General features: G+C 40.9%; 1 protein-coding gene across 2 annotated transcripts in view; it reads left to right on the forward strand.

Annotated features, from left to right (window-relative positions):
• Positions 1 to 1,020: 1,020 nt before the first annotated feature.
• The window catches only part of deptor (DEP domain containing MTOR-interacting protein), a 32,113-nt gene continuing 11,685 nt past the window's right edge, over positions 1,021 to 21,448 (forward strand). Inside the window, exons 1-7 of one of the 2 annotated variants that reach the window (XM_051407218.1) lie at positions 1,021 to 1,414; positions 1,673 to 1,810; positions 6,206 to 6,384; positions 7,136 to 7,259; positions 14,028 to 14,206; positions 19,166 to 19,348; positions 20,978 to 21,115. In XM_051407218.1, the coding sequence (XP_051263178.1) occupies positions 1,401 to 1,414; positions 1,673 to 1,810; positions 6,206 to 6,384; positions 7,136 to 7,259; positions 14,028 to 14,206; positions 19,166 to 19,348; positions 20,978 to 21,115 (955 nt within the window). In that variant the 5' untranslated portion in view covers positions 1,021 to 1,400. The remainder of the gene's footprint in view (positions 1,415 to 1,672; positions 1,811 to 6,205; positions 6,385 to 7,135; positions 7,260 to 14,027; positions 14,207 to 19,165; positions 19,349 to 20,977; positions 21,116 to 21,448) is intronic. The other variant, XM_051407219.1, reaches the window with a different exon arrangement.

The raw sequence follows: 21,448 nt of genomic DNA on the forward strand, positions 1-21,448 counted from the left end.
CTCATGACAGGTGTCGTGTCAGTCTTATTCACACCCTTCAAATAAAGTGTTACCTCAGCCTTTTCATTGGCCATCGCTGACAGATTGATTCAATCTATAAATAATAAGAACCTAATTTAAGACATAAACAAAAACTAAGCTATCACTATTGTAGAGAAGGAGATGGGACAGCAGGTTTAAACTAATACTAATACTAGTATACCTGCTGTGACACCATTGCCTGGGCTGTAGACAGGAATGCAACATATTTTAACTATTAAATATGAGTACATTCACAAGAGACCATTACTCTGCAGAATACATACATACATACACACTACCAGTGTAGCCAATGAACAGCCAGATGACTTCATCTGTCCTGGGTAGAAGCGTTGGTTTTATCTTCAGATACGGAAACATGTAAATAGCAGTCTGATGTACAGTCAGTTACTCTATGGTATACTTGCTGTATAAAATATTTGGGACACTAAATTCAAACTTGTATCAAAGATTGAAAGGTTGTACTGTGTCTGCTTCTTTTTAAAATCAAAATCTCATTAGTGACTAAATGTTCAAAGAAAATTCAGATTTCAGATTCTTTCTTTCTTTCTTTCTTTTTTCAGAACTTTTTGTTGTAAATCTAAAGCCACTCAGAATAATCCAAAGCACCAAATCAATGGTTCATATTGAGTAAAATGAATGGAAAGGTGAGTGGGAAGGAGAAAAGCTGTCTGACCGAGTTATAGAGATAAATAAAAAAAAAGGTGGAGACATGTCCTCTTTTGCGAAATATAAGGCAAACAATGACAATTACGAACAACACCTCATTCATTCATCGACAGTGAATTCATTTGCTTCTGCTAATCAGTCACACATTACACTGGCTGCTCTCTGTTCCACACAATAAAAAACTAATAATTATAATTCATTCCCTGGACCGGGCGGTGGATTAATCGAGCGCACTCACATACCTCTGTAACCCCGCCCCCTTCGGTTAACTCCCCCAGTGACGACAGCAGAGTCCTCCCAATGCGGGGGCTCTGTGGATGGGCACTGGCTGCACCGTGGAGGAAAACGTGCATTCATCCCGTGTGGTGTGTCAGTGTCAGTGACAAACGAACCGACCCGAGCTGCTCCTATCGGCGTCGCATCAGCACCAGCACCGGACCGACGGAGGGTTTCGTGGAGGAAATGTGTCATGCATGCACGCCTTAATGTGTGTGTGCAGATATTTGGAGTGTTTTTTTCCCCCGAGGATTTAAAAGTGGACCGCTGCTGATGCTGGCACACTGAGGCTGGGCTGTGACTTCTGACTGGCTGCATTGTTGCATATGTTTCCTGGGATGGGATAACCCCCACCCCCCCCACCCCCCCACTTCCTCGTTCATCAAAGGGATAATTGATCATTATTTTCGCTCTCCATGGTGCTTGAAGGGTAAGCAAAAAAAACCCCGAGCTGTCAGTGCATTGTTTATTTTTCTCAAATCATCACCGCGTGGATGCTTGCATGCCTTTTGTTTTTCATTGCATTGGTTCCTGTTCTCTGTGTGTATGTCCGCTGCAAACCTACCGGTGCTGCACGGCATGTTTACTCATTTTATAACAAAACAAAAAAAAACCACTAACAAAAAAGCAAAACTGGTGCATTTTTCTCAGTGCAGAATTGATTTTTCTTTTTTTTTTTTTGGTGAAGCTATTTGGCAACAAAAACATCCCGGGTCTCTGCCTCCTGTCTTAGCAGAGAGATGGACGGGATCGGGAACACCATGCAGAAGAAGGCTGCAGAGCTGGAGCGGCTGGCCGAGGTGCTCGTCACCGGAGAACAGCTGAGGTATGTCGGTCAGAAATGCCCGCTGACCCTGGGTATGCTGCGGGTCAGACGTTGAGGGGAAAGCTGGGGCAGGATCATCCGCAAACCGACCACCAAAATGCAATTGCAATCACGAACGAATCCACTGGATGATGAGTAGAAACACTCCTTGTTTAATTAGTTTTCATGCTCCATCCTGTGTGTCTTTCTGTGGCCCAGATCAGGATGAACGAGGACATGACAGGACATGACACATTAATGAGAAAAGTGGGTGTTGTAGGCATGACAGCAGATTAATGATCATGCATGTGGCTCGCTGCAAACTGACAGCACAGGCAGTGTCAGCCCTACTGCAGCATGCGGAGCCAAACAAAGGCGTTCACACATGCACAGCCCTCCCTGAGCACACTGCTGCAGGATCCTGTTTTGCTTTTACAGTTTTTAGGACTCAACACATGAGTAGTTTTTGTTGCTCTGGTAATACAGTGCCCTTTGAGCTGCAGAGGGAATGATCAACCTACTAACCCATTATCATTATCATGCCCTTCCCGTTCATCCTATCAGGCAACTGTACTGCTAGCCTTGGCAGTGTTGTTGACATGCTGTACCCTTTGACCTACTGTCTGTGAAGAAAGGCCCCATAACCCAGGGGCGTTTGTTGGCTCACGCTCCCGGCAATGAATAGAGGCTCACTAGGTAAAGCATGGCATCAATGCCTGGAATTTCAGCCCCCCACTGAACTACGAGGAAAATACGCCACTGAATTGTGTTTTTCCAGCTGGGTGGGATGAACTGAGTTAGAGTTTTTGTTGTTTGTTAAGAAGTAAACACTGTGATATCGTCTTGTCCTCTTCTGAAGAACCATAAAAGTAACAGTTACAACCTCAAGAGATTAATAGATGTACTCCTTTTTTTGTTATCTTGCTTAGCAGCAGAGTGTGTTTTCCTGTTTGTGTGTATGTGTGTGTGTCAGTGTCCCTGGCACAGCTGTATACTGAGGCAGCCAGCTGGCAACGTGACTGGTGTCAGTGAACGAAAGGTTGGTGGGGTGGCTGTCCAAGAGTCCTCTGCCTCTGAGGTTGTGACATACAGGGCCCGACGTCTGTCTGTAAATCTTTATCTTCGTCTTTTTTTTTTTTTTTAAGTTATTTTTTTGGCCTTTTATTGCATTAATTTGATAGATACAGCTGAAGATGGACAGGAAAGGGGAGCGAGGGGATGACACGCAGCAAAGGGCCGCAGGTCGGATTCGAACCCTTGGCCGCTGCAGCAAGCAGCCTCGGTACATGGGTCACCAGCTCTACCCACTGAGCTAACCGGGCGCCCCTATCTTTGTCTTTTTTAACAGTCAGCTTGCAAACTTTTTAAGATAGAAGCTTGGTTTTAGGGACGGTAGTGTAATTCTATTGGTTGGTCCAGACTGAAATACCTTAACATAGGGATGTGAAATTGTTACAACCCAGCTCGAAAAAAAGTCTATAAATCTTATACAAAATGTAAAAGGTGAGGCGAAACCACAAAGGAGACAGGGCGGATTGTGGCTGTTTAAATCAAAGAAGCAAATAAAACCAAAGAAGGATTCAAGGAGCTAAAACTATCTAAAAAAATAATAAATTGAAATACAAGCCTCACTAGCTACTAATACTAACCAAACTAAAAGACCCTTGCACTAGTGTATCTAGACACCATGCAAATTAAATAAAAATAAACTGAATGAAGTGATAATGAATGTAAGAATCAGATTTGGTTTGATGAAGTATAAACTAGCCCAGTCCAACGTTTCAAAGCGAGTACCTCAAGTGCGTCGTCGTGATTGGGTTCCAGAGTGAGTGCTGCTCAAATCATGGTCCTCAGCTCTTGAGAGGCCGGTAGCAGGGAGTTATGTGCACAGGGTGTCGACCGCATCCGTAACAAAAATGTATAAACTCTACTCCCGATTCGATACAGTTCATGATACTGGGTTTACGTCTTGCCCGTCATCTTCTTACCTTTTTTATTCTCTGACTTAGGGAAGCCAAAAAGCTGCCACGCTTCCAGTACATCCTCAGTTTCCAAGTCTTCCACTGTCGCTGCGATGTGTTTGATACAGCTACTGACATGAACAAGCAAAGTCAAAGTCAGTAGATAGCGTCCTCTGCTGTTTTAAAAAAAGTATTATGATACATTTTTCATTTCAGTGATTTGAATCTTCACGTTTGCGAATTAACTTGTATCACGATATATTGTTACATTCCTATCTCAACAACTATTGAATGGATTATTTGTACAGACATTCACGGCCCCCAGAGGACGAATCCTTTTGACTTTGGTCATCCCCGCCAAATGAGGGTGACATTTTCGTTTCTGAGTGAAATATGTCAATAACTATTGGATGGGTTGCCATGGAAATGTGTAAAGAAACTCACAGGATGATTGTTTGGTTTATGACCAAATACCTGCAAAACCTCCAACTGCTCTTTGTGTTTGGTGCTAATTAGCAAATGCTAGCATGCTAACATGCTAAACTAAGCTGAAACTAAGTGAACATGGTAAATATTTGTGCTTGTTAGCATTTAGCTCAAAGCAGCATTATTTCTAAATACAGTCTCACATAGCTGCTAGCAAGGCTGAAAGCTATTAGTCTTGTTGCACTGCGCACTATCAACCAGGATCAGATTTATTGTTAATAGATTTCCACATTCAAGGAATCTGCCTTGGTATATTGGTACATAATAATAAACAGTATGAGGAAAATATAAAGAAAGATGAAAGCAATTACTGCAACTCAAGAAGAAAATAAAGAATAGAAAGATAGAAAATTGACAATTGCATGCAAAAAATATTATAAAACAATATGTACAATAATCTATTCAAATCAAAATAACTATTTATCCATCAGGAACTTCATTTGTGTAAAGGCATTGGTGCATACACAGACATAACCGGACAGATGACAAACAGAGTAAACAACATACAAGTGCGATTTCAAATGTTTAGAATGCCGGTTTTAAAATGTTAAAATATTTAAAATATGTTATTTAAATGAAAGAGCTACGAACATACGTACTAATACTAAAACACTGGACAGTTTAATGATTGCTGTTCGCCCTTACTTTAACTCCCTGCTGAATGAGAAAGTCAGTTTCATTTAGTGAACTGTATTAATGAAAATCAAAATAGACCTGATATGAAATACAGTTGGTATAAAAGCATGGGGTGTACCTAATCCACACCTTTGTTTGATCATTTATCACAAGTCAAGCTCATGAAACAAGAGTGACATCGTTCCTGGCACTGACAGATAACAGTACACTGGCTGTTTTTAAATATCTTATCACACTATTGTGTCCCATCATGTCGACTGCTCGTGTGGTAGAGCGGATGTATTTCAGGCACAGGGCTGAAAGACAGACAGAAAGGACGGATTGCACACAGACACATGCAGCTGCTGTAGTAAATCCTGTGACCAGTTTATAGTTGTGAATAGAGCGTTTGTTGCCCCATGGCAGACTGTGATAGAGAGTCAGGCTTGGTGGATGTTTTCAGCCTGGGAATCAGCATCATTATAGTCATACTGGGAGCCAGAGACTCATTCAGAAACACTCCCGCTTGTCATTGTGCAACCCAGCACAAATGTAAGAAATGCTGTTACAGAGAGGAACCAACAGAGTAAGAACACCTAATACAACACGTATTCTGACACCTGAGCCTCCTATAAGGAAACAGCATGATGGATTATTTTGCTTCCATCTACATCTGAGATGATTTATGGGTAGATTAGACTGTACCCGAACAGAGGAGGGAGGAAAGGATGAGTCTGTAACTTATTTGCCCATCGTGAGTCTTGGCAGAACATCATGTGGATACTTACTGGGGCGGACTTGGACTAGGACTGTCGTTGCTAATCCGGGGTGATGCTAGCCAGCTGCATGCAGACTCAGCATGGAGTGGAACTAGCTAGCGGCAGGGAGCTTGGCTAAGGCTGTGGTGGGCTGTTTCACAATACTCAGGTTCAGGGAGAGGTCACCTTGATGATGCAAGGGTTGTCATGCAATATACATGCAATTTATATATATATATGTATATTTATATCACGTTATAAATCCCTGAAGATGGGGATTGAATAGCATGCATGCACCTTGAGCCTAGAGGACTGATTTGCTAATTTCATAAATTTGTCTTTGTTTGAATAATCTGTTCTCATGGGTAAATCATGGTTTTTACTACTAGAAGATTTCTTATCTTAATGGACTAATTTATGATATGCAGCTCATATAAATAACTAAACCAGGGAATGACAGGACTAACACCTTTTTAGAAGGTGAAACATCAGTCAGTCATCACTTAAACCAAAAGTCTTTAATGTATTAATTGTTAAGGAATCATGTCACAGTACTCTCAAGAACTCTCCTCTGTGGCTTGTTTGCTGCCCTCCAGGCTGCGGCTCCACGAGGCGAAGGTGATCAAGGATCGGCGGCACCACTTGCGAACTTACCCAAACTGCTTTGTGGCCAAGGAACTCATTGATTGGCTGATTGAACACAAGGAGGCCTCGGACCGAGACACAGCCATCAAGATCATGCAGAAACTTTTAGACCAGAGCATCATTCACCACGGTAAGGCTGAGCTGTGTGTGTGTGTTTGTGTGTGTGTGTGTGTGTGTGTGTGTGTGTGTGTGTGTGTTTGTGTTTGTGTTTGTGTTGGGGGGTGGTTAGTCTTGTATGTGTTTTTCATTTTCTGCAACAGCAAGGGTCTCTCTCTCTCTTTCTCTCTCTCTGTCTTTCTTTCTTGACATTTTCTGAGAACGATCAGTGGCCCCTTGAGAGCGGATTCTTCGTGTCTCCCAGACAGTTTGGCTCCACTGTAGCGTCTCACTACCTGTTTCACATGTCAGACAACGAAAACAGAGGCGGAGAGAGCACACTGCCCTCTTTCTCTTTAGTTGAAGTTTAGACAGAGCCAACTCAATATTAACTCATCCCAACTGTAGATTAATGATTTAATGATGTTAAGATTTTAGTGACTGCTTTATACAAACATGATCAAAATTCCCATGATCCCTTTGTGACGCTTTTGCTATTTTTATACCATTGTTAATTACACTCACACAACCTAAACTGGCCAGTAAATGCATTTATCTGTAAAGTAAATAAGCAGTCTAGAGAAACCTGAGTTATGAAACAGGTTTGCATGGATTGTCTCATGATTTCAGTCGTGCATGTTGGTTATGTTTCTAAAACCAGTCAGTCAGTAACAACCTCTTCCTGTTCTGGCTCTTTGATAATTAATTTCTGTCCCCTGAGTCTGTAATGCCTGCAGGTGATGAGCCCTGAACTAAAACATCTATGCTTGTGTGTGTGTTTTCAGTGTGTGACGAGCACCGGGAGTTCAAAGACCTGAAGCTGTTTTACCGCTTCAGAAAAGACGACGGCACTTTCCCGTTGGACAGCGAAGCCAAAGTTTTCATGAGGGGGCAGAGGATCTATGAGAAGTACGAGCACACACAGACACGCCATATAACACAACCACAACCACTCAGTCGTATTCTTCTAAGTGGAACTATGAGAGGGATTGAAGGAAATGGCTTCATATAGTTGCGCTGCAAGAACAGAAATTCCCCAGGCATTTTATCAGAGTGTGTTTGATTGATTTTCTCTTTTCCCCTTTCCGTGTGTAGCTTTAAAGGAATAGTTCATAGTAGCTTTCTTGCCAAAGGTTGCATGAGAATATTGGTATCACTCTTGTATCTGCACGGTAAATATGAAGTTGCAGCCAGCAGCTGGTTAGCCTAGGTTAGCTTAGCATAAAGACTGGAAATAGGGGGAACTCAAAAATCTGTTTTTCTTCTTGCTCCTACAGCTTCACTGAATGATGTATGTGCAGAGTTTGACACTAAAAGGTTGTTTCCACATTCATCTGCTGAAAGTGGAAAGTTTCTCTGTGCTCATGATTTGTGACATTACAAATAGTTTGGAAGTCCATCCTGGTCCAGTACGCAACTTCTACAAGTGTGTAGTAAAACGTTGGAGCCATCAGTGCACACACACTGAGAATGGACTTTACAGAGAAGTAGTAGACAAACAGAAATGAACAAAGTTTGCATATCCATCTGCTTCTGGAAGAGGAAATGAGTTATCATTGTCAGACACATTATTATTCCAAGCTGACTATTTGTATATGTCATAATACATGTCTGGAGGGGATCTTTAACATACTTACCCTCATGACAAACTAAGGCTTTGATTAACACACAGTTGCGTGATTTGTTTCATAGCTGATAGCAAAGAAATGCATACAAACTTAAAATTGCTGTCAGCTGCAAAAAAAAACACATCATCCAACTGTGTGTTGGTCAAAGACTTAATATCTCATAAGTACGTTTTATCTCCCATTCCTGCAGGTGTATCTGGGTTTTTAAATGTTGATTGATTTAAGATATATCGCTTACTTCCTCAAAGATGCCGCTGGTGAAGCTTTTTGATATGATGAACAGTGAACTGACGCTGTTGACTTAAAGAAGTTCATGGTCCCTTGGAAATCAATAGCACATCCCAGGTGTGTATTTCCTGCCTTCCTCTTTGTGAGAATCATTGGCGTTCACTATGGCAGGCTGATTGAGTGCATTTGAGTGAATTTCTTTGAAAGCTTGTTTTGCTCGTACATTTTATTCCATTAGCGTAGTATTGAGCTTAACTGGTTTTTAACAATGATAAAAGCCTGCAGGCATAGGGAAATCAGAAGATATTAACAAGAGATGACTCACAGCATTCGTCCAGGGACAGGCTGGATTTAGAGAAGGGCAGAGGACACCGCTAATGGGACTGTTTTTGTTTGTCATCAGGTTTGTACCCATGAAGCTGTTTCTCCATGTGATGAGACTAATTGTTTCTTCCTCTGTGTGTGTGTGTGTGTGTGTGTGTGTGTGTGTGTGCGTGTGTGTGTGAATCCGAAACTGTAGAGATGCAATGCACACACGCACACACACACACACACACACACACACACACACACACACACACACACACACACACACACACACACACTGTCTTTGCATTTACAGCCAAATAAGTGCAGACACACACTTTTTTTGGGTACTAAACACACAAACAGCTTGACTCCCCTTTTCCCGTCTCACACATCCTGTCACCTCTTTGTCACATGAGTAAACTGTATTTCTGTGCCTGTCTTAACACATACACAGTGACCCTCTTGTAAACAGAGACCTATTTTTCCTGTCTGTTTCTGATACAACACACACACACACACACACACACACACACACAGACACACTCGCACACACACACACACCCACACACACACACACGTACAGCAGTTGCATAAGAGGAAGAAATAGTCCAAGGGGAGACATCTGTCGTCTCAGCTCTCAAAGCTATGTGTTTATGTAATCACCATGGTTCAGCCCAGGACACACACACACACACACACGCACACACACACACACACACACGCACACACACACACACACACGCACACACACACACACACACACACACACACACACACACACACACACACACACACACACACACACACACACACACACACACACACACACACACACACACGCGCACACACACACACACACACACACACACACACACACACACACACACAAACACCCCTCAAGCCTACTCTGGTGGTTACTTGCTTGTGAAGTACAGTTTCTTCACAATTACACTTACAGCACACGTAACCATCCTGCAACATAAAAAAAAACAACATTTCACACTCTCTTAGTGCAGATATCTCTCATGCAGGAGGATCATGTTTGTACTATTTGTTTTCATAATTGCACACCACAATTGCTTTGATTCTTTGGCAAGAGGTTTACAAAGATTTAGATAAATTTCACTAGGCTCTCACTTCTTTGTGTTCTTGTCCTTGCTGGGACATGAACACTAGACTGTCCATCGACCTTTATTCTTGCAGAAAACCCCTACAGTACATACTGTACTAACCTAATGACCATATAGTATGTTACATCAAGTACGCGTACCTACAGCCCTACAGTTTTTCCATTGGAAAAATAAACAACCCTCCTCACACATTGATCTCTGACGCTCACAGTTGTCAAATCAGCATACAGAAACTCCAATAAACAAACCAGAGGAAGGTATTTCAAACAGTTGTTATGACAGCATTTCCTAGGAGATCAGGTTAGCCAGAGAGGACAATGTTTTACGGCCTTTTAAAGCATTGTTCACCATGTGGACTGCTTACATGTGTGTGTACAGTAGATTGTGGTTGAATTGCATAATTAAAGATGATTTATCCATGCTCATATTGAATTTATTAAATGACAAAAAAGGCCGGCCGGCTCAATGCTCACATACAGTCACAGATGGTCTGGGAGTCTTTTCCGTTGCCTCACCAGGGCAGCTGTAGGTTGTTTCAAACTATTCCATTTGTCTTTTAAAGGCTAGAAAACACCTCAGTTTAAAACAGCAAATACTCTGTCTCTCACTGGCCAGGCACCACTGTCCTTAAAGGACCATTTGGTGATTTTGCATGTTTTAGCCCATTAACTGCAAATTGCATACACTTAACATTATTGGTGACCATTTCTCTGAATTCCAGACATCCATCACACTGAACATCTTTGTTTTCTATTTTCGGTCTGATACATGTATGTAAGATCCATGCAGCTAAATCAAGAGAGAGCAACACAACCTTTCAATTCTAAACATACCAATGATTGAAACTAAGAAAGAGGTCTGTGTCACTGCTCAGTTATTAGTCATTACAACTGATAATGGCTGCTTAATTACATTAGCTGCTCTCACTGCTTTAGAGTAGATCATAACGTATTCACATGACTAACTGATGACTGGAAGAATGTCTTTACTTATTATAGTAGGAAGTCCAACATACCAGGCTAATAAAAAAGAAAGTTTTACTATAAAGGCATTTGATCATTTTATGTTTTAACTAGGTTATTATCCTAAAATAATGCTAATCTGTACGGAAATTCCTAATAAATACAACGTTATCATTCATTTGTTGTTCCATAAGGTCACTCTTAGGTGCCTTTGGAGACTTTTACCGAGATTAAGGGCTGTACAAATGAAACTGATCTGACAAAGTTATATGTCAATAAAGGTTAAAAACTGGTTGCATTTACAAGACATGTAGTGGACTGTTTGTCTAACAGAAATACATGAAAGAGTCATTTAGCTGTGAAGTGGCCACAATGGATTGATTGATTGATTTCCTCCACTTCAGCTTTACTTTAAAATCCGCTATATTTAGAAATTACTTAGGTTCTGCATTAAATATTTAAAGGTAAGGCTGAAGAAAAAACTCACATTCAGCTTCATGCATATCAACCTCCCGGTCAGATGACTCCAGGTTTAATGTATTTTATATGTTATATATATATATTTTTTACTTTTGACACTCTTCTGATCTCCAGATTGCCTTATAGACTATTCAGTTAAAACCTTTGTCTGCTATAGTGCTCTCACGTGTCCCTTAAATGACCCTTAAAGTCATATATTTGTTTTATGTGTTATGTTTATATTTGTCCTTAGAGAGTTTTATGTGCCCCACCTTTGCACAAGACAAATCTGAGAGCAGGAATGAGCCTGGTGGTCTCAGTGGAGCCCACTCCAGCTGACTTAGACATGCTGACTGAACAACTACACATCCAGCTCAGTGCACATCCAGCTCAGGGCTGCTCGCCTTGTCCCACTTTAAGTTATCATCATCCAGTTACATATTGTATATACAGCCTCGTGTCATGCATAATATACAGTGCTTCTCTTACAATACCCATGGTATTATACCAAGAACTGTGCTTTACTTTGAGTCAATCCCTTTGAGCTAACATTACACGACCTGTTGACTTAACATGATTACATGGATTAAATGACATTGTGTACATAGCCATGTCTCACAGAACATTGTGTCCAGTTCTTTCAACATTTGTATTATGATGTTGGCAGTTAATATGGGCCATAGCACCTATCCCACTAAAGCTCCAAATCCATCACAATTTGACATCCAAACAAGTCATGATTTCGTAATGAGGTCTTAAGCAGGCCTGAATGTGAGCCTCAGACAATATTCTTTGATGTGTTTAAACTGCAGTGTTGTTACTTTACACCAGCCAGGGTTAAAAAATACAGTGTCATCCTGGGACCAAGTTTAATGACAGTATAATTCTTATCTTAAGATCTGGGCCTGGATCTCTGGATCATCAATTATAGTTAATGAACCACACTGGAAGGATAATACTATCACAAAGAACCCATAAGTATCGGAGGCTTTTTGCAGAGAGGAAGCTTTTTACTGGCTGCACCTGATATATGTTTCATTTGGTTAATTTAACATATTAGGATCCTCATTTTGCTAGGCTCTAGAGACAGTGAATATACAGAGGACTTTTCGACCTCCGACCAACCTTGCCTGCTCCATACACGGCCATTATCAGTTATAGTTGAAAGTTTGGGAAATATGCTTTTTTGCTTTTTTTTAAGAGTTAGATGAGAAGATCTCCCCCCTAATGTCTGTATGGTAGATATGTAGCTTCATGTAGCAGCTGGATAACCACAACCCCCCCCAGTCTTTATGCTAAATTAGACTAATGGTCTCCTGGCTGTACCTTCACATTTAGCATACAGAAATTGAGAGTGGTATCAATCTTATCATCTAACTCTCATATTTCTAATGTTTCATCCCGTCATCCGTCAACCTTTTCAGTGGAGAGTCATATTTAGGTCGGTGGTTGTTTAAGTTTCCTAGTCTGGAGCCTGAATGCTTCAGCTATAGGAGTGTCTGCTGGTGCAAATGTTCACTGTCTTTATCTGACAACTTTTTTATAATTTCAGTTCATGAAATGTTCTAAGCATTCCTACAAATCTCCAAGCTGCTATTATATCCACAAATGATACATGTCTGCCTGCATTACACTGCTCGGTGTGTGGAGTTGACAGTTTAGTGAATGATTGATAGCTGTTAAAACAGAATGTGGGAATATAACCTGTGCCAGCAAAACACAGCCAGCAAAGCGGTGGAAAGTTTAGTGTTCACTTTCTCTTTGATGGTACAGTTTGTTGCTAGCACGTGTTATGACATGTACAGGTTCACCACAGGAAGGTTATTGTTTCTTATGAGCACTGCCTAGCAGTTGAAAATTCAGGTGACACTGTTTGTTGGTGTGAGTGACGGGTGTGAATGTGTTTTTAAGAGAGCAGCTCTGGGAGAGAGTCAGCAGTTCTGTTCTGTGCATGTGTGTACTCGTTTTTGTTTGTTTGAGTGTGTGTGTGTGTGTGTGTGTGTGTGTGTGTGTGTGTGTGTGATCTGGTGTCATCCAGAAAAAAAAATCACACCACCACCTTTATGTCATCCTTTGATAAAGGCTATTCAGAATGAGCAGGATCTATAAATGAAACAGTAAAACGTGCTCAACTGGGATATTTTGTATCATCAGTAGAAACTCTAGGAAATCTAATCCACTGAAGCAGATTCTTATATGAGCCCACAAAGTCAAACCTCCATTGATTGTCAGTGAAGCATACAGAGTTTTTTTTATTGGTGTAATTACCTTGTCATCATGCTAATCTGCTCTGTAGTTTTAGGTGTATGAGGCCCTAGAAATAACATGAATTTAGATTTAAGATTCACTCTCAATGCCTCCACTTATGTGGCTGAAGTGCTAATCCGGAGACAGTTACAGTGCAGTGTTTGTGCATTCTCACTGTGCAGATTACAGAGTGGAGAAATGGGCAGAGTTGGTGTTTTTTTCCCTGCTGGAAATTCCCACCGAAGAAATATTTTGCTTCAAAATAACTCCAGTTTCACTGAACACTGAGCACATCTCTCAGATAATTAACAGTACTATAGGGTCTTATTATATTATATTATATTATCGGTTATACATGTTGCAGTATTTCTGAGAACTCTGTGTTTTGTATAAAAAAAAAATAAAAAAAAAGCGTTTTTTTTTTATTAAAAAAAAAAAAAAGTTGTGTTTTTGTTTTAATATATTTGTTTTTTTTTTTTTGAAGAAAAAAAAAAAAAAAAAAAAAAAAAAAAAAAAAAAAAAAAATTTATTAATTTTTGATTTACTCACAGTTCCCATAAAGCCAAACCTCTAACTTCAAACTGCCATCAGTGGATTGGCTCATTGATTTTAAGCGTAGTTTATGGATGAGATTGACTTTTTAATGTCCTATAATTTATCTCGTAAGGTGGCAATCAATCAAAGTAACAGAAATTTGCTCTTTTCTCTCCATAGGTTGATGAACACAGAGAACAACCTATTACAAACCAGGGAGGAGGAGGCCGGGACATATGAGCGCACGCTGGTGGCCTCTGAGTTCATCGACTGGCTGCTACAGGAGGGGGAGATGGCCACCAGGGAGGAGGCGGAGCAGCTTGGACGAAGGCTTCTTGAACATGGCATCATCCAGCACGGTGAGGAATATGGGGCGACTGTTCCTAGTGAGTGCGACCTGCACGCTCAAAATGTTCTTCTATGCGCTGTATCAAGCAACACCTGCGTAATTCAGTTAGTTTATACAGAATTGTGATAAAAATTTAGGTAATTTAATATATTTTATTACTTCAGTGGAATGCAGACTACAGTCAGACTTCCTCACATCTCCTCCTTAACCTGGTGACCTTCCCATTTATAACACTGTGTGACATTTGCTTTGCTCTTTTAATCATGCTGTCTGATAACTGTTGTAGATTTATAGTTTGATTACAGCCCTATCTGCACACTTAAACACACCCTTTTGGCTCCTTTTTAAAAAAAAAGTCCTTGTCAAAGTCATGTGTAATTCAGTCTGTGTTTGTGGCAGTTTTAAACACAGGAGACTTTACCATCATACTGATCAAATATGTCTAAATCGGGGGTGCCCAATTTTTTTTAACCCTTGGAGGGCCAAAACTGAGACTTAATGGTGCCCCACTTTGGGCAGCCATGGTCTAGAGGGATCTAACCTGGATTACCATTGCAGCTTTCATTTAAATAATCTTTTGGTCCTCATCTAAAACAAAAAATAGGTTAACATAGTCTCCAATGGGAAACTGTGTGTGCCAATTTGGACTGATTATATCTCACACTGGCTGGAATTGTATTTCACTAGTCCTGGTTCTCAGTGTCTCCTGTTCTTGACCTGACCTGACGTGTCAAGAGTTACAGAATGTTACTGAGTAATATAGAAGAGGAAAGTGTGACCTGAAGTTCACAAGTATCAGGAGGCCAAATAAGTTCTACTGGCTGTGGAGCCCAGAGGATATCATGTTATCTGTAGATGTGTGATATGTGCACTTGTTTTATGTGACTGGTTCAGCTTATAGTCTTAGCAGTGGTGGCTTATAGTATTAGCAGTCGAGTATAAAACTATAAGCCCGCTTTACCAGCTATTCAGACTGACGAATACATTTAATGAAGTAAAAAGCACATTATTTCCCACTGAAATGTAGTGGCGTAGAAGTATAAAGTAGGATAAAATGGAAGTACCTCAAAATTATTGAGTACTTGAGTTTGATATGTTTAATTACTTTCCACAACAGGAAAGAATTTTCATCATCATAAAACAATAAAGTCATCTGCAAATGTGTTTAGTTTAAACAAAAGAAGGGATCAGAAAACAGGTAGTGAGGCACCACATGCTGAGAGGTTTTCCTTTCATTAAAACATATTTCCCACTCGTCAGTCTGGCAGTTTATTGTTGAGTTCGAGAGGAACTGAAAATCTGTATTTTTCTCATTTATTTCAGTCGAGCATTGGTGCTTCTGCTTTGTGTGCAGTGTAGTCAAACCCGTTACTCCTAGCTGTGAATGAGTGTTTGCAGCCCCTCGTTAAACCAAGCCAATTAAGCTGTGCTGATAGGCCATACAGTTGTCGACGTCCTCTCACTTAAGAGGTTTCAAAGGTATTTTCAGGATGTGTAAATATTAGAACAGGGTGGAGTTTGTGTATTTGCCTGTACAGTGTGTAAACAACAGTTTATGTTCGAGATTGTTTTTTAACAATGGATGCACATCCTGAATGGGTTTCTGTTGGGTCACCACATGACGTGAAATTTGATTTGACGCCGATGTCTGTTGCTCACACCCATGTCTGATTCAATTAGGATGTGCATTACTGCAGAGGAGTCACATGGAAAAACTGCACTAGTGTTGCACGGCTGTTATGAGGACTTTGCACTGTACATATTGTCATACGCCCTTTTGTCACAGTAAGGAGAGGGGTTTAAACTAATCAAGTTGATAATGTGTTTAGAGGCCTTCAGTTCCCATTAGAAACACATTAAAAACACGGTAGAGAAGGAAAGATAACTGCATTCATGCTGGGCAGAGGTCATGCTTACACATTCACACCTTTAATGTATAGAAGGCAAGTCTGGATGGATCCACATTGTCTGGTCATCATTGTTTGCTGTGGGACAATATGGTAGCTGTTACATCTGACCTGCTGAGATTAGGGATCCCACACAAACAAGAAGTAAAAGTAAACGTTTTACATAAAGTACGGAAGAAAATTAAGAATATAAATAAAAAATAAGTGGTCAGTGTATAGTTGCTGTATCACTGAGCTAAAGAGCGTGGGTCAACAGCAGACTTTATAAATCTTAAACTGAGACAGTTTCCTTAATCATTTTAAACTAAACAGTTTTCAGTCAGGTTATTAGTGTGCTAAGGGGGAGTAAAAAAGTCCTCCTTTAAGGGGCCAGTGTGAGGGATTTAGGGGTCTCTAGTGGTGTAATTGTGGATGGTAGCTCCCTCCCTTCACCATCGCCTTCCAAGCATGAAGGAGAAACTACGGTGGCTGTGAAATGCGTGAAGAACGTGAACCAGAGCCAGTGTTTGGTTTGTCTCTTCTTCTTCACTTGTAGGTAAAAAAGGCTCAATAAACAATATCAATAGAGCCTCCTAAATGCTACACACTGGACCTTTAAAGGCTGCTCCATAGTTTTTTGTTTCTATTGTCACATATAATAAAAGGATTTTATGAGGTTGGCAATAGTTCCCACAAAAGGAAAGGGAATAACCAAAACCTTTTTTTTTTTTTTTTAAAGGTTAAAAAAAAAAAGACAAAATACTAATAGTAGAAATACACAAGATTCCTGCATATTGGTTGAAGATGTTCCACAAAAAAAAACTGTTCCTAATCTATTCAGACTAATTTAAGTCCCTTTTACCGTTGTACTGTACGTCTTTTCGGCCCCCCCCTTTTCCGGTTTAATATTTTCCTTAATCATTTTATAACTAAACAGTTTTCAGTCAGAGAATTTTATTTTACTTAACAGATTTGTGGAAGTATTCTGTAAAATGAAGGTCAGACATCGGCTTTTTTTTGAACATAAGCAAGTACGTGAACCAGAGCCAGTGTTTGGTTTGTCTCTTCTGGGCTATCTAAATCAACTTAGGCATGGTGGTTCAATATTTAACTCTGAATTCAGGAAAAACTAAATAACTTTAACAAAACATTCCTTTTTTGTGGTAAAAAATTAACTAACAAGAAAAAAAAAAAAATATTTCCAAAAAAACCAAAAAAAAAAATTTTTTATTTTATAAAAAAAAAAAAATAGGTGGGGCTGAGTGGGGAGGGCGGGGCTAATGTAGGAAAGGGTGTTTAAATAAGAAAGCTAGAATTAAAGAAAGGAACTAAGGAGGGTACGTACCTTGTGGTCCGTTGTTCCATCAGTCGTGGGGCTGATGTAGGGGGGGCTAGGGGGTGGGGCTAATATGGGGCGGGGCTAGTGTAAGGCGGGGCTAGTGTAAGGCGGGGCTAATGTAAGGGGTGTTTAAATAAGAAAAGCTAGGGCGGGGTTAGTGTAAGGGGAGCTAAGGTAAGGGGGCTAATGTAAGGCGGCTAATGTAGGATCCGTTGTTTCAATCCGAAAGCTAGAATTAAAGAAAGGTCCTAAGGGTGTTGCTCCTCCGGGTCCTCGTTCCATCAGTTGGCGGCGTCTCCATCTGGGGAAAGAGGGCTGATATGGATGAAAAAAAAAACTTAAACTAGGCTTAAATGGGTCCTATTTATAACCTTCTGTGATGTCACTGATGATGTCACTTGTGATGCAACACTGGTCCAGACAGATCACAGATGACAGATCACAGACGATGTCATATGAACTATGACATCATCAGTGACATCATAGAAAGTTGCCTCGGTGATGGAGACCCCATCCGTAGACGCAGGAGAGCTCGCAGATCAATCAAAACAACAATCAACTTAATTGCTGTAAGCACTAGAACAGCTAAATAGAATGTGTGTACTTTTGAATATTACATAAAGTGAAAAAAACTAAATAAGCTTTAACAAGACATTCCTGATGTGGGGAGGGGCTGGGGGGGAGTGGGGCTAATGTAGGGCGGGGCTAATGTAGGGTGGGGCTAAGGTAAGGCGGGGCTAATATAAGGCGGGGCTAATGTAAGGCGGGGCTAGTGTAAGGTGGGGCTAAGGTAAGGCGGGGCTAATATGAGGCGGGGCTAATGTAGGAAAGGGTGTTTAAATAAGAAAGCTAGAATTAAAGAAAGGAACTAAGGAGGGTACGTACCTTGTGGTCGTGGGGCTAATGTCGTGGGGCTAATGTAGGGCGGGGCTAATGTAAGGTGGGGCTAAGGTAAGGCGGGGCTAATATAAGGCGGGGCTAATGTAGGGCGGGGCTAGTGTAAGGTGGGGCTAAGGTAAGGCGGGGCTAATGTGAGGCGGGGCTAATGTAGGAAAGGGTGTTTAAATAAGAAAGCTAGAATTAAAGAAAGGAACTAAGGAGGGTATGTACCTTGTGGTCATGGGGCTAATGTCGTGGGGCTAGTGTAGGGCGGGGCTAATGTAAGGCGGGGCTAATGTAAGGGCGGGGCTAAGGTAAGGCGGGGCTAATATAAGGCGGGGCTAATGTAGGAAAGGGTGTTTAAATAAGAAAGCTAGAATTAAAGAAAGGAACTAGGGAGGGTACGTACCTTGTGGTCTGTCTGTCGGTCCTCGTCGTGTTGGCGTCCATCTGAGGAAAAAGGAAAGATGAAAAAAAAAACTTTTAAACTTTAAACTTAAATGGGTCCTATTTATAACCTTCTGTGATGTCACTGATGATGTCACTTGTGAGGCAACACTGGTCCAGACAGATCACAGATGACAGATGATTTTATATAAACTATGACATCATCAGTGACATCATAGAAAGTTGCCTCTGTGATGGAGACCCCAGCCGGTTACCTTTGGACACGCAGGTGCAGACGGGCTTCCCGCCCCGTTCACAGAGATGTTAATAAGGTTGTTCAGAACCACAGCCAAGATTTTGTTTTTCAGATGAGATCAGCGAATATCCACGGCGTAGGGTGAAGTTTTCAAAAGCCTTTCTTGTTTTCTAGCGTGTCTCATTGTCAAACCTCTCCATGTCCATTTTTCTTTGTCATCAGTCACTAACAAGAATCACTTCGTCGACGGGCCCCTCCTCTACCAGTTCAGGATGAATTTTCGGCGCAGACGGCGATTGATCGAGCTCCTTCACGAGCGCGCCCGCAGCATCCCCGAGAGTCACGACAGCCCCTTCTGTCTCCGCAAACAGAACTCAGATGGAGGCAACACCAGCTTCCTCTCAGGTAGGAACTGTACTCACACACAGTCCAATGTATCTAGCTGTGTATATAGTATACCAGCTATTTAGAGCCATGACGATTAGTTGATTAATCAGTTAGTTGTCAACTATTAAATTAGTCACCAAGTTGATTCATCATTTTGAGTCAATTTTAAGAAAAATGTAATTCTCTGATTTCAGCTTCTCAAATGTGAATATTTTCTGGTTTCTTTAGTCCTCTATGACAGTGAACTGAATATTTCTGGGTTGTGGACAAAACATTTGAGGACGTCACCTTGGGCTTTGGGAAATCGCGATCAACACTTTTCACCATTCTTATGGACCGAACAACTCATTGATTAATTCATTGTGTGAACTATACTATGGGCTTTAGGGGAATAATGCCGGCAGTGCGCAAACTGAATGGGACTCGGAAAGTTTGTTTTCTTCCCAAAGTTAAAGTGAGTGAGGTTTAGGATATTGTGTAACCACACTTGGATGGTGATTGCAAGAATCTGTATTGAAGTCAGATAGTAATGAATCACCCTCTTTCATGAATCATCAATAATAGCATAAATTTACTCATGATCTATTTTACTGAAGATACAGAAAATTTGAAATGCATGGAAAAAATGTCAGTATTTAAGGGGCCCCCCAAAACTTCACAAATCATGGTTGCAGGGGAGCTGATGTCTTATTAAATATAGTTCCTGGATTAATTGAGGAAATGATTTAATGATTAACTGACAATGAAGCCCCAGAGCTATTAATTGCAGTCAGTGTGTGGTTGACTGAGAAGCTGAGGTTACCTGCCCTTTAATTAAAACCTGACAGAAAATGTGTTTTGTTGTTCTCGCTATAAAGTTCAGATGTTTCCCGTGGTTATTATTGGATTATGTCTTCTAGGAAAAATCCACAGTGACATATTGACCCTTTCTGCATTATTTTCTGTTGACAGACGCGTGATAACTGGTGTCCTTGGTGGTGTCTGCAATATATAGATAATAGTTATTTTTGTTGCCAGGCAGAAGAAAATGGTGCGAGTTCTGTTGTCCAATCACATACACAAACACACACACACACACACACACACACACACACACACACACACACACACACACACACTTCACCTATTTAGAGCATTTCTCTCTGGGAAAACAGGCACCAAAGAAGTAGTATAAAGTTCTTGTAATCTCCAAACAATGAGAGAGGGAGAGAGAGAATGGGGGAGAGAGGGAGAGAGAGACTGGTCCCAGGGGAACGTCTCTGACTTAACTGAAGTGGACAACCCTATCTGGAAAACAGGAAGTAACTGGAAAGAGGAGGTTTACATAACTTTTGCTATTTTTTGACAGTTTTTAAAAGTTTAACCCACAGTTTTTAAACACATGTCCTAGTTTATACTAATGGAGGAGCTAAAATGAGGCGATTGTTTGTTGGAATTTGCTGTAATTCTGATTATCAATAAGGTAAAAGGTTCTATGCAAACACAGCAAGGGTTAGTACTGTACTTCCAATGCTCCTGATTGACCTGCTGGTAAAAAGGCCAAGTGAATAAACTGTCAAATTAATTCTGGTCCCTCTTTATTGCCCTCTTTCTCTTTCTCCCATCAATCTTTAGTCTAATGTCTCCCTTTGTCTCTCTCTGTCTCAGTGAGTCCTACTAAAGAGATTAAGGTGGCAGTCGGCGTACGGCGGAGCAGCATGAGCAGCAGCTGTGGCAGCAGCGGTTATTACAGCAGCAGTCCTACGCTCAGCAGCAGCCCACCTGTCCTGTGCAACCCCAAGTCTGGTAAGATGATGTGGACACACACACATGGAGTGTAGTTTATGGAGTGTAGTTTGTCACTGTGCAGCTCCTAACAAGAAATACTAGAGGTTATTTCATTTAGTTTTCAGATATTGTGTCTCAGTTTATGGTTCAGCTTTAATAAACATGGGATTTTCATGTTTTATTATTTATCTGTAATGGACAGTGGTAACCTCACTAAGTTGTGATCCTGGCTTTCACCAAATGCATCCACATCAGCTGTATGTATCTCATAATGAAAGTGAATAAACTGGTAAATTGGAAGTGATGTGGTAGATGTTTTTTGGACATGCTGGCTGAGTAAGACTCAAACTT

This window comes from Dicentrarchus labrax, unplaced genomic scaffold, assembly GCF_905237075.1.
Source record: "Dicentrarchus labrax unplaced genomic scaffold, dlabrax2021, whole genome shotgun sequence".
Taxonomy (NCBI): domain Eukaryota; kingdom Metazoa; phylum Chordata; class Actinopteri; family Moronidae; genus Dicentrarchus; species Dicentrarchus labrax.